Here is a 14253-nt window from a genome sequence, read left to right as displayed (position 1 = left end):
AGGAATGGCAAAGTTATCAATTAGAAATCAGGGGGCAACTAGGTGGCGCAATGGGTAGAGCACTGGCCCTGAAGTAAGGAGGACCTGAGTTCAAATCCGGCCTCAGACTAAACACTTGACACTTGCTAGCTGTGTGACCTTGGGCAAGTCACTTAACCCCAATTGCCAAAAAAGGGGGGAGGGAACAATTAGAAATCAGGTCTTCTGACTAAATCTAGTGCTGCTTTTTTATCTTTACCACATCACGCTGTCCTATAAGCCCTCCTGGTTTCCTTTCAAATTCTGTTACCTGGTCACACTCTTTATATCTTGTGGTTCATCTTCTCTTCTAGTAGGGAAAGAAATACAGACAGAGCTGGCAAGCTGTTCCCATTATCCAAAGGAGGATTGAGATGTTATCTCAGAGTTTTTCAGATTTAGATTTCTTTGATTATTAAGGGGATGACACTTTTTGAATAATAATTTGTCATTTGTTTATCCTTGCACAAATTGGTATTAGGAAATAATTTTTCCCTTGAATATTTGTGTTTCTTTATACAATTTAAATGACAAGGTTTTTTTGTTTTACTTGCTACAAATATTTTTCCACTGTTATTTTTCTTTTTATGCTGGTTATGTTGTTTTTGTTGTAAAGAAATTTTTTTTTATGAAGTCAAACTTACCCATTTTGCTTCCTGTAATTTTTTCTTTTTAATAGATAAGAATTTTATTTCCCTAACTGTAATTGAACTAAATATATTATTCCCTTTTTTTACATTTTTTTAGTTCTTTTTTCAGTATGCAATCTATATTTTTCATCATTGTACCATCTACTTAGGTATATTTTATGTTTGTGTACAAATTGTTTTTTCCCAAAGGAAGCATTTAATGATATATTAATTTTTTTCAGAAGGGGATCTTTGAGAAGCCAGGCATCTCGTCATGAAGAGCATATGCAGAATGTTCGCCGATTTCATGAATCCTTGCAGCAAGCTGAAGGGATTATTCAGAATGACAGCCAAGTGGGCTCACTAGCTTTTTCATCCCATAATTCACTCCTGACCTCTCTCAGGTGAGGATTTCTTTTAAAAAATTATCTGGAATATTTGGCTTTGTTATTTTGTTATTGGACTTACTCTCCAAGGAAATCAAGACAAAAAGAAAGGCCCTGTGTTCACTGGAATATTTTAGCATAATTTGGTAGCAAAGAATTGAAAACAAAGTGGGTGCCCATCAGTTGGTGACTGGTGGAACTGTGGCATGTAAATGTAATGGTATGTTATTGTGGTAAAATTACAATACAAAAAATTCAGAGAAACATGAGAAAAGTGGTATAAATTGATGCAGTGGGACATAAACAGAACCAGGAGAACATTTTTATGTGCCGTAACTGTAAGAATATAAACTAAAAGAAACCAGACTCTCAATAAATGAAATGATTGAACATGAACCTGTGGAGCAAGTATGGAGCCATTAATGCCCTTCTCTCAGTGGATGGGTCTGGACTGTCAAAATGTTGCCCCACACACTCATGTGATTGGTTGGCGGTGTTTTACATAAATTAACCAGGGGTCATTGTAGTCACTCAGTAAGCATTTATTAAGTACCTTCTATGTTCAACACCATGCTTAGTGTTGGGAATACAAAAAAAGGCAAAAGACATGCCCTTATGATGAAATTTTCTTATACCAGTTTCCTTGTCATATATTTGTAATAGTGATGATAATAACGACAGTAATAAATACCTTATACTTAATATAACACATTATAGTTCATAAGTCATGTTCCATATACATTATCAGGTTTGGAACCTATAGGTAATAACATCTTTATTTTGTAGATTTCTTTATTTATAGAAAGACTCAGATTAAGTTATTTTCTCAGTCATTTGGCTAGTAAGTGGAGATACCACTGATGTCCTGGTTTTATTTATTTATTTGTTTGTTTGTTTGTTTTTTGGGTGAGACAGTTGGGGTTAAGTGACTTGCCCAGGGTCACACAGCTAGTAAGTGTCAAGTGTCTAAGACCAGATTTGAACTCAGTCCTCCAGACTCCAAGGCCAGAGCTCTATCCACTGTGCCACCTAGCTGCCCCCTGATTTTTTTTCCCAGCATACTAACAGTGCCTCAGATAGTGAAAAAGGTGATTTGCTGGGATTCTTTCTAGTCTCACAATACTGGGATTGAAACCGTGGGGCAAATTCTCCCTTTGAGCTCTAAGAGTACCACGGTGCATCTCAAAGTTACTGCCCTCCTATAGCCTTAAAAAAAAGGCATAAACCAGATCTCAAGGCTGGAAGCTTGTTACCACCCAGAAGTCTGTGTGCACCCCGCCACTGATGAGGGGCATGGCACTGGGACAGTGATTGAATCCCACTGTGAAGTGGAGGGATTGATCTATGTGAACTCCAAGAGACTTTCAAATTTGTGAAGTAGAGAATATAAGATGCTGTATTCAAGTGCCTGGTGGAGGTTCTGTTGACTGTGAATCCTATGAGAAATGAGTATAGGCTGGAATGATTGTGGAAAGTCTTCTCTGGAGTTGGACCTTAAAGGATGGAGCAGCATTTAGACTGGTGGACAAGGAGGGTGGTGATGAGACATTCCAGATTTAGGGAACAGCATTGAGGGATAGAGATAGTTGTGAGCATAGCAGGCATATAGGGATGGGGATATTGAGAATACTGTCCCAGCTGGGATCAAGGTCTCTTGTTGAGGAGGACAAAGAAGGGAGATTATTGGTAGATTACTAGAGATCTGATAGGGGTAGTTTTTGCAGGGTCTTGCATACTTGTTCATTCATCAAACATTTATTAAATCCCTACCATGTGTAGAGAGCCCTGTGTTATACGCTGGAGAAGACACAGAGTTTAGATAAAATACAGTTCCTGACATCCTAGAGCTCACATTCTGGTAGGACAATGATGACAATGATGATAGCTAACAGTTATATAGTGCTTTAAGACTTGCAATGCATGTACCTTTCTATATATTATCTCATTTGAACCTCACAACAACTGTTTAGAGCTATGTACCATAGGTATTATTATCCTCATTTTTTAGATAGTGAAATACACATGGAAAGGTTAAATGTCTTGCCCATAGACACACAGTTAATAAATATCACAGATGAGATTTGAACTGAGACCTGTCCTGGCTCCAAATCTAGAAATCTTTCCACTGCCCCAAGCTGCCTTTTAATAAGAGGCAAACATAAATAATTAACAATGTGCAATATTATATGTAATATACAGTATCACATATTACATGCATGAGTGGTACAAAGTGCTTTGTGATGGTCATTATTGATGGGCTAATCAAGGAAGGCTTCTTATTCCTGACATTTGACTTGGTCTTTTAAATGATGCTTAGGTTAGGAATTTGGACTTTATGCTATAAGCAGGAATGATTGAAAAGCATTTATGAAGTGCTTATTATGTGCAAAGCCATATGCTTAGTGATGGGGATACAAATACAGGACACGGGCTACAGGACAGCCCCTGCTGTCAGGCTCACATTTAGTACAACCATTCACTGGTGACCTTTGAGCGTAGAAAGGAAATGACCAAAGCAACTGATCTTTGTAGGACATAACATGGGGGACAAGACTAGAACAAGGGAGACTAACTACAATACTGCCTTGTTAATGTAGATATAAAATTGGGAGTGCCTAGACAGGGTGAAGAACAACCAATGAGTAGAAGTTAGAGTGAGGAGCCTTCTGCCAGTTGGAACTAGTTCTTTCATAAGGTGGTGAGCTTCCAGTTACTTAAGGTCTTTTTTTTTTTTTTTGCTAGGCAATTGAGGTTAAAGGACTTGCCCAGGGTCACATGGGTACTAAGTGTCCAGTGTCTGAGGTCAGTTTAAGCTCAGGTCCTCCTGACTCCAAGGCCAGAGCTCTATCCAGTGTACCACCTAGCTGCCCCTCTTAAGGTCTTTCAAGCAGAGGTTGGATGGCCACTTGTTTGAGACGTAAATGCAATTCCTGTTCAGGCACAGGTTGAATGAAATGATATCTGAGGTTCCTTCCAGCTGTGAGATTATAAGATTCAATGTCCTCTTTCTCATTCTTCTCTCCTCTTTCTCCATCTCACAGGAAAAACTTAAATGAACTGGATCAGATTCAGAAGTACTTCAACCAGAAATTAACCAAGTCTTACCCTCAGCTCACCTTCAGCCACTCAACCCAGCCACCCCAGGAGAGCAGTGACAGTCATCAGGATGTTGAGACAAGGAGCCCAGACTTAGGGAGCCACCACATTTTAGAAAAATCAAATTACTTGGTATCTCAAGTCAGTGCCCTGATTACTGGTAAGAAGCTGGTGGCCCTCGTGGTGATTTCATGTTACTGAGATAAGCCCATCTGTGTGAGAAGGGAAGAGAAAAGGGTGGGGGGAGCTTTAAGGGATAGGAGAGAGCCAAATATCCAGATATTTGCAATTTAACTAGAACAACAAAAAGGAGTAAAAAACTTTCCTCCGTCTAGGAGAGACCTAAGTCACGAGGTAAAGCATAGTAGTTCAGTAGAAAGAATGTTGGGCTTAGGAGTGTGGGGGCATGGATAATAAGATCCTGAGATTTTATTATGGAGAGATCTTTGAGCTTGTCTAATCCAACCCTCATCAATTTGCAGGTAAGGAAAATGAGAATGAGAGTAAGTAGCTTGTCCCAGATCACAGAGATATGAAGTAGGAGAAGGGGGATTCATTCCCAGGTGCAAAAATTACAAAAGTTCAGAGCTGGAAAGAATGTCAGTGACCATCTAATGCAGTCTATACCTGAAAAAAAGAAATCCCTCTAGACCATCTCACAAGTAGTGGTCCAGACTTTGCATCGACTTCCCGAAAGGAGAATCTGTGACCATCTGAAGTAGCCTATTGCACCTGGAGAGAGTTCTTATTTGTTAGGAAGCACTTCCTTTCAAATCTGCCTTGGCAGCTCCCCCTAGGAGAAAGGCTTCTAGCTTTTGGCCTCTAGGCCCAGGCACAATAAGTCTAAGACATCTTCTCTGGGACATAAACCCTTTATGTTCTTCTAGACAGCTCTCATGCCTCTGCCAAAGCCTTTTCTTCTCTAGCTAACATCTTCATTTTATTGTCCTGAGCTTTCACTGACAGCATGCTTAGTTCCTTCCAGATATTTTATAATACTCCTGAGCCTGGATCCAAAAGTTGGCTTTACAGTTTAGAAAAGCACGAGGTAAAAGAAACAGGCCTGTGCTGGGAGTCAGTGGACTTGGGTTCTGGTCTTAGTTCTGTCACTGGCTCACTGCATGACATTAAGCCAGTTATGTCCTTCTCTGTGCCTTAGCTTCCTCCTTTCCTCTGCCTCATACAGAATGAAATACATGGAATGAATGAAACATTTATTAAGCATCTACTTTGTGCAAAGCACTTGGGGATACAAATAAAAAAGTAAAACAGTCCCTGCTTTCAAGGATCTTGCGTTCTTCCTGTGTAAAATGGGGATGATATTCCTGGCCCTACCTCATTCACAAGGCTCTTTTTAAGGAGCAAAAAAATAATAATTGGGAATGCACTCTATCAGTGAATCAGAGGTTTCACTATTTACTTGTTCCCCTGCTCTGCCTAGAGACAATTCATTCACTAAGTCAGCAGATATTGATTGAACACCTCCTATGCGCACAGACCAGTGCCTGCCATCGGGGTTTGCAGTGAACTTTCTGTGCTCTTACCTACCCTTTCCCCATCAAACCTGCAACTGACATTTCTTCAAGAATCATTCCTTTGTCTTTTTAGCGGAGGTGGAGTTTTCCTGTTTTATTTTCAGGCCATAATTGGCATTTCAAATATTCCACTCAATTCAGCAAACATTAATGAAGTCCCTATTCTGAAAGGCCATGTTACTCAACATTGAGGATATGGAGATAAAAAATAACACAGAACCTGCAGTCAGGGAGCTTTACACCCTTATGGGAGGATGGCGGCTGACTTGAAGCTTGAAGATGATTTCTTACACCAGGAAGCCATTTCAGATCTAGGTGCACCATTCATTCCACTGTGCTCTACTTTCTCTGTTAGAATAACACTTCATATTTATAGTGCACTTTACTACCTATCTCACAAGACTATTTGAGGAAGTCACTTTTTAAACTATAAAACACTATTACAATGGGAGGAGCTAAGTTTGTATGACCTGATGCTGTTGTCCGATCATTAACTATGTTTCTTTGTTACAAGAGAAGATTCAGTCTGAACTGAAGATTGGAGGTCTTTTCCAGAAATTACTCTATCATAAAGACACAAGGTGTCACTACAACTTTTTTTTAAAAGGAAGAAATAAACACTGTGGTCATACATTTTGACATGCATTAATTATCTCTTCTTATCCTGACCGCAGCTCTTTGAGGCAGATACTATAGGCTTTTCCAATCCCATTTCACAGAGGGGAAATCTGAAGTTTAGAGAAACCAAGGGATTTGCCTAGTGACACCTCACTGCTAGTAAACCAGGGTTCCAGCTGAGCTCTGTATCTGTAGTATGAAAATAGATAAAAACTTGTTCCTTTGATATTAGGCATACTAAAGGACTAGAAATGTTACCAGATTGAATATGTCTTTGGTTCATGGGGTTCACTAACCTATAAGGTTTGTTCTGACTATGTGAATTAGTGAGTAACATTGGTAGCAGTTGGTAACTTGGGAAAATAGTAATTATGAGGATTCCATGGGGAATACTAAGATTTTGAGCTGGAAGGGACCTTAGAGATCATCTAGTTCAGTTCCTAATTTTACAAATGAGGAAACAGGCACAAAGAGGCCGAAGTTACTTGCCCAGGTCATATAGATAGTATGTGAGAGCCAGAATTCAAACTCAGGTCTTCTGACTGCATTTTTTTATATTTATTGTTGTTCAGATCTGCAGACTCTAACCAAGGATTCTTCATCATTGTCGAATATTCATCAGGTAGGGAGTGAAAACCCTGAAGGCAAGAGTCTCCTAAGGATTCATAGAGAAGAGGATAAAGAAGAGAGAAATGCTCTACCCCAGGACCAGCTCTCTCCTGTCTCTTTTGAAACACCACCACTTGGAAAGGAAACACTGGATAAATTCCTAAACCAAGAAGCAACAGAAAATAACCTTCCATTGGCCTTGAAAGTGATTGAGATTGAAGAGGATTCTGAGGTAGCCCGAACCTCCAGTGATGAAGACTATGAAGAAGATTTCGTACAGCCCAGAACCCTCAACGAAATTACAACCATGACAGATAAGACCAGTCCTTGGTCTAGTATTGCATCAGAAGAAGATGTGGCAGTTGACCTTCTGCCAAGAGAGGTAAAGAAAGATGACCTTTGTACCTCAGCTTCAAAACACTCCCCCAGAGAAGATGAGAGTGGTGAAAATAATTCCCACCCCCAGATGTGGCAGGACAGCTGCCTACATCCACCCAGCAGGACCCAGTCTTCCCCTGATCCTATAGCAGAAACAGACAGTGTCTGCAGATTGAGTACAGATATGGTTACACATCAAAAGAACTACAAAGTAACAGGTTTATCTCAAGGAGATACTAGTAAGGGCAGGAGCTTGTCCCTGGTCCTCGAAACAGCACAGGAAGAGAAGCTGGAGTCCAGTGAGTCAAGTGACTCTTCAGACAATGGAGATTTTGCTCTTGATCAAACTGCCTTAGTTCCCCAAGCTGGAACCTCCTGTTTAGATAAGAGCTGTGGAAACAAGGACAGCAACCATGATGAGAAGCTGTCTGCAAAGTTGTCATCATCCAGAAGTAGTGAAAAGCCTGAAGTCCTCTTGGCAGAGTCAGAGAAATCCCCAAAGCAAAGCCTCCTACTGTATCCTTTTGGTGTCTTCTCTGGTAACTTGTCCATTTAACTGACCCTCAAGTTTATCTGTGGCAGGGGTTTTTCCTGGACCCCTTGGGCAATCTAGGGAGGCCTGTAGATCTCTTCTCAGAATCATCTTTTTAAATGCATTAAGTAAGATACATGGGATTATAAAAGGAAACCAACCAAAATAGTTACCCAAAAGAAATTTTTTTTAACTAGTTCGCAGAACCAAGATTAAGAAACCTTGATCTAGTGGGTGGTTGTTAGCATAGTCCTCCTTTAAGGGAATCACTTCTGAGGGAATTGAATTTTATGACCTCTGACATCCATTCCACCTATAAGAGTCTGTCTGTGATTCTGTGATTCCAGTCAGGGCCAAAAAAAAATGAATGTAAAAAGTGAGTCACCAGCATCCTATGATTTCAGAGAATTTAGAACTGAAGAGAATCCAGCGTCCTCATCTTACAGAGGAGGGCATTGAGGCCGAGGGAGGTTTGTTGACCTGCTGACAGTCACACAGCCGTTCACAGTGCTCCGATTCCAGCCCCCAACCTCATACTTGCCACTGCCACACTGGCATCAGGAAGGTATCCCCAAGTATTTCCTTCACCCCTCCTGCTAAGTGGGCCTGTCCTAGAGACCTAGGATTTGTCTTCACCCAAGGTGATAACTAAGACACCACTCCCAAGAAGGAAGAGGACCTTATGGGTTCACAGCAGGTTTGTGTTCATTCATTTCGGTAGACACTTAAGCACTGCTTTTGGGCAGGGAGCTGGTTTTGGCTCTGATGGAGAGCGTTCTTGAGCTTATTGTTTAATATTTTTAATTTGTATCTCCAGCCTAGCACAGTGCCTGGAACAAAATAAATACCTAATAAATTCTTGTTTGATTGAATTAGGATAGAAAGTACACAAACTGATACAAAGTAGAGTGAAATTAAGTGAAAAAGAGTGGTAGGCAAAGTTATAGGAAAAATCAGAGCAGAAAAAAAATTTACTTTCTTTGCAGCAGGGGAGAATTGAAGTACAGAAAGATTTCCTAGAAGAAGATGACTCCCAGATGACCTAGACTGTGGAAGAGGGCAGGATGATCAAGGAACTGGACCAAAAGACAGCCTCTCAAGGCCCTTCCTATAACAGGGGATTACTTGGTGAACAATTTGGGATCGTTGAAAGTAAGAGGCTTCTTTCCAAATGCAGTCCTACCCAGCTTATTCCCATTTGATTCTGGGCCCAGCTCATTATCCAGCTAAAATACCTGTTCAAAGTACTGATATCTATCCTGATAGTCCAGCTCAAGTGGCTGCCCACCTCATTGCATGTCACAATCTAAGAATATGTGTTCTTCATCTCCATGTTTCTCGTGTATGGTTCACTGAGCCAGTCTTTGGAGCTGCTATGGAATCCTACTGAGAGTGTCTTGTACTTTTATGGTGTTTAGGGGATTCCATCAATACCATGTCATTCATGAACAAGAATATCTGGAGAACTTCACAGGCTGTAGAGAATCCCTTTCCTATTTTATCTTTGTGCAGAGGATTCTCTATGATATTGACAACACCTGTGGCAAGCAAATGTTACCTCACATGGTACTGGAAATTAGAGAATTATCAAGCAAAGTTATTCTGTGGTTACTTCTATGAGGAAGCCGTAACATTTGAATTGAAGACCAATTTAAAGCTGCAATTTGCTTTACTGAATCAATTTTTTTTATAATTAACAACCAAGACAATGATATATTTTCCACATATGTCAACTAATTGTGTGACTGAGAAGATATATTCTGCTATAGAAAACTCTGTGAAAGCCTACCTATTCCCATCTTATATCTTCATTAGGGATATCCTGATTAAGTGCAAAAACTAGTATCAGAAATTTTTTATAGAGTTTTTTAGAAGGAGGCATGTGGGTCAGTAGTCCTTTCCAGCTCAGATTCTGTGGTATTTTCTGCATGTGTGAACGAGGCTAGACAGAAGCCCATGTGAAAAAGACCTTCATGTTTTAGTAGAACAGAATCTTAAGTCTTTCCCCTCTCTCTCTAGCCCTCTAGATGATCTCTAAGATCCCTTCAGTTCCAAATCTTGTGGCCATATGAATAAATAGCATGAGTCAAGACACAGAGGGGCATGAATAAATGCCTGACTTAACAGGAGTAACAGATATGTTAGGAAGAGTGAATGTCTGGACATACTTTTCCCTCACTCCTTCCTTCAGACCAGAGCCATTGGTAGTCCCTAATTTCTTCCTTTCACCCCAGCACTTGGAGGAATCAATGAGGATGCTCTCTCTCTCTGCAGCTTCACCATCAATCACAGCCCATCAGGTAAGAGCAAAGCAAAGTTCTTACCCGGAGAGACAATATTCACTTGCTTCTTTGGTAAACATCAGTGTGACAAGTGAGCGTGCCCCTTGCAGTCTACCTAAAATGGTGCCCATCCGTCATCAGGTAAGAAGTGAGCACCTTCCTCGTATCTAGCCCCATGTTTGCCATGTTTGGGGATACAAGATAAGTTTAAAACTTGTTCTCTGCCTGTCCTTATGGCACTTATATTTCAGTGGGGGACATAGATATGAAGACCTGTAAGTTTCATTGGCCATAAGCTTAACATGAGTTAAGCATTGTAACTCAGAAGCCACTGCTTTTATCTTAGACTACAAAAATTAGGTTGAGTGCTCAGGAAAGGGACGTAACAGCTTCATTATCCTCTGACCTGGTAAGATCACACCTGGCATACTCTGTTCTTGGCACCATGTTTTAGGAAGTGGGGGATACTTTAGGAAGTATCTGATAGTTCTCTTCCAATATCTATCATGGGACAGAATAAATAGATGTGTTTCTGCTTGTCCCCAGAGAGCAGAAGTAGATGAGCATTGCCCAGAAGTAGAGTGATGTAAAGAAAAACTTCCTAACGTGCCTCCTATTAGAAAGTAAACTCTGTGAAGGAGTTTTCTTTGTTATGCTACGTCTTGTCTAAATTGTCTGACTTTCCCAGCACCAAGCCCAGTGCTCTGTATATAGTTAATGATGTCAAGTGGCTGTCTGGAGCACCATAGATCTAGAGTTGGAAAGGATCTTGTGATCATGCATCAGTCAGCAAAATGCTGCCTGTGTGCCATGGACTGTGTAGATTCTGGGGATATAGACAAAAATTAAAAGTCTCTGCCTTGGAGGAATTTGCATTCTTCTATCAGGAGAGAAAACATGTACATGGTTAGGAGTATATACAAAACAAATGCCAGGTGCCTGGGCAGGAGAGGAGGCTCCTCATGGGGTGGGGCCTTACTTGTGTCGGAGATGGCTGAACTTTGAAGGTAACTAGGGATTCAGAGGTGGATGTGAGGAGAGAGAGACAGGAGGTTGAGGCCTGGGTGTGAGGAAGAGCAGGAGAACCATTCTCAGCTACACCCGAGAATGGCTGAAGAAGTGTGATGTCCTGGGCTTCCAGCAGCTGCAGTACATTATTAAACCCTGGAAGCTGAAAACCGTGCCCAGACTTTTGAGACACCCTGTATAATGAAGCTAAGAAGATAAATTGGAGCTAGATTATGAAAGGCTTTAAAGTCCAAACAGAGAAGTTTGTATTTGTCCCTAGAGGTAATAGAGAGCCCCTGAAGTTTACTGAATGAGAGAAATCTGGGACTGACATGGTCAGACCTGTACTTCAGGAATGTCACTCTCACATCTGTGGGTATCATGGACTGGAGAGGAGAGAGCCTTGAGGCACGGAGACCAATTAGAAGGCCATTGCAGTAGTGTAGGTAAGAGGGAATGAAGGCCTGAACTATGGTAGAGGCTGTGGGGCAGACAAGAGAAGGACAAAGACTGCTTAGATATGTGAGATGAAGGAGATGGTCATTTATGAGTCCCTGCCTTTTGTTCAGGTCGTATTCCTTATCTCCTCACCAGAATGTCTGATCACTCTGTTTCCTGTGCCCCCTGCCCCCCAATCTTCTCTGTAATTTTAGATCCAGCTCAAGCCTCACGTTTTCCAAGGAGCTTTAGAATCACAGAATTTCAAATATGGAGGGTACTCTGAAAGAAAACCTAAATACAATTCTTTTTTTTTTTTTTTGGCAGTTGGGGTTAAGTGACTTGCCCAGGGTCACACAGCTAGTAAGTGTCAAGTGTTTGGTCTGAGGCCAGATTTGAACTCAGGTCCTCCTGACTTCAGGACCGGTGCTCTATCCACTGAGCCACCTCGCTGCCCCCTAAATACAATTCTGACAAATGGCCATTCATTGTTTCCTTGGAGATCTCCACTGAAGGGAAACTCCTTCTCCTGTATTATCCCTTTGGGGCAGCTCAGTTTACCTTATTTAAAGCTAAAACTTCTTTATGTAACTTCCATCTTCTGCTTCCGGTGCTGCCCTCTGGGGCTGAGCAGAACACTCAAACAACAAACCTGGTAACTCATGATGGTCATGTTCATGCAGACTGCCTAGCCACACTTCCTCCAAACCTCTGCTTGGTATATTTGATTTTGAAATGAAGTGAAGGATTTAAAATTTATTACTAACAAAATTTCACTGAAAACATTACCTTGCCTCTCAAGCCCTTCTCCCTTCTGAAATTCCCTGTTACTGTTGAGAGTAAATACCATTCTCGTATCCACCCAGGCTCCCAACCTAGGCATCACCCTCAAGTCCTCACTTTCTCTCAACCCCCTCCTGTTCAAATCTCTCGTTATTACCTTTGTAACAACGCTACCATATGCCCCCTTTCCTTCTTTGATACTGCTACTACCCTGAACTGTGGGTTGATTTCTCTTCCTCAGTCTCTTCCCCACTCCAATCCCTCTATCTCAGCTGTCAAAGTGATCTTCCTAAAGTGTAGGTCTGACCATGACACACACCCCTCCCCATTTATTTTATTTTATTTCATTTTTTATTTTTGTGAGGCAATTGGGGTTAAGTGACTTGCCCAGAGTCACACAGCTAGTAAGTGTTATATGTCTGAGGCTGGATTTAAACTCAGGTCCTCCTGGCTCCAAGGCCAGAGCTCTATACGCTGTGCCACCTAGGTGCCACCTAGCTGCCCCCCCATTTAGTAAATTCCAGTGGCTCCCTATCACCTTCAAGACAAATAGAAAATCCTCTGTTTGGCTTTTAAAGTCCTTTAGATGACTTGACCACTTTCTACTTTTCTAGTCTTTTTACTTACATCTTACTCCCCCTTCCCTTCCACATACTCTGAGGTCCATTGATATTGGCTTCCTTGATGTTCCAACTCCATAAATTTTCACTGGCTGCCCCCATGGCTGGAATACTCTCCTGCCTCATCTCTGCCTCCTACCTTCAAGTCTCACTCAAATCCCATATCAGAAGCCTACCCTCATGCCCCTTAATGCTAATTCGTTCCCTTTATTATTTCCAGTTTATCCTGTGCAGATACTGTCTGTATGTAGTTGTTTTCATGTTGTCTCCCTCACTGAATTGTAAAGTTCCTTGAGGACAAGGAAGGTCTTTCTTTGTATCCCCAGTGCTTAGTTCAGCTCCTGGCACGTAGGAGGAGTTAAGTACTTTTTGACTGACTTTATTAAATTCAGTACAATGTTCTAGCCTGTCAAGATACTTTTGGATCCTGATCCTGTTTGCCTAACTGGATGAGAGTCTTGAATGGTTAAAAGGTTAAAATGGAAAGGTTAAAATTTTAGTTCTCCACGTTCCACATCTCCAGCTACACCTCCTCCTTCCACAGGGGCTGGTGAGTTGTTTTCATTCCCTCTTTCCTTCCCAGGAGTCCCTCGTCTCCACAGGGGACGGAGGTGCCAACGAGGGGAAAGGTGAGCCAGGCACGGCTATGTTTAGATTTCATAAATAAAGCTCAGAACCCTTCCTGAGAGCTCAGTTCCTTGTTTACTTGGTTTCAGCCCCTGACTCTTAAGTCAGCATTTGTGCAGCTCCAGAAACAACTCTGAGAGAAAGAGAAAACCATCCAAGTCACATGAGGAACCGAGACAGGGAACTGGGGAATAAGGCAAAGGCCAATCTAGAGCAGCTACAGTCAGGCACTGACCATGGACCCAGTGCCAGGGAGGGAAGCAGTGCAGAGGGTGTCACGTGGGGTAGATTAGCTGCCCATTCATCGGGGAAGGGGGAGGGAGTGGTGAAGTTTAGAGCAAGGAAACCAGGAATTTCCTTGTCACTGCCCTTGGCCCTCGATTCTCATTTCTGGCCGTCTGTCTGTGGTTCCCAGGAGAGAAGGGCCGAGGGTAGCTAAAAAATTAAGGCCACCAATGTATAAGTTTCGTCTTCTCGACTATACATGTTTCTGACAGGGGTTTGTTTTTCTTTTCTTCCTCATTCTCCTTCCCTACCCCACCCCCATTTGAGAAAGCAAGTATCTGAAATAAAATAAAATTTAATTTTTAGAAAATGAATTTAAATACACAAGTTACACTTGTAGGATAGTGGGGGTGTGGGGACTGAATTTGGAATTACAGTTTCTTATCTTAATTCTGCCACTTATTTCCTA

The 14253-nt window shown here is 41.5% G+C and overlaps 1 protein-coding gene across 1 annotated transcript in view; it reads left to right on the top strand.

The window, feature by feature from the left end:
- C2CD3 (C2 domain containing 3 centriole elongation regulator) overlaps positions 1–14253 on the top strand; it is a 152607-nt gene that overhangs the window by 135817 nt on the left and 2537 nt on the right. Inside the window, 4 exon segments of the mRNA XM_020989582.2 lie at positions 890–1051; positions 4075–4289; positions 6855–7785; positions 9993–10101. Coding sequence (XP_020845241.1) covers positions 890–1051; positions 4075–4289; positions 6855–7785; positions 9993–10101 — 1417 coding nt within the window.

This window comes from Phascolarctos cinereus, unplaced genomic scaffold (genome assembly GCF_003287225.1).
Source record: "Phascolarctos cinereus isolate Bilbo 61053 unplaced genomic scaffold, phaCin_HiC Scaffold_726;HRSCAF=1367, whole genome shotgun sequence".
Lineage (NCBI taxonomy): Eukaryota > Metazoa > Chordata > Mammalia > Diprotodontia > Phascolarctidae > Phascolarctos > Phascolarctos cinereus.
This window is presented reverse-complemented; position numbering and strand designations above follow the sequence as displayed.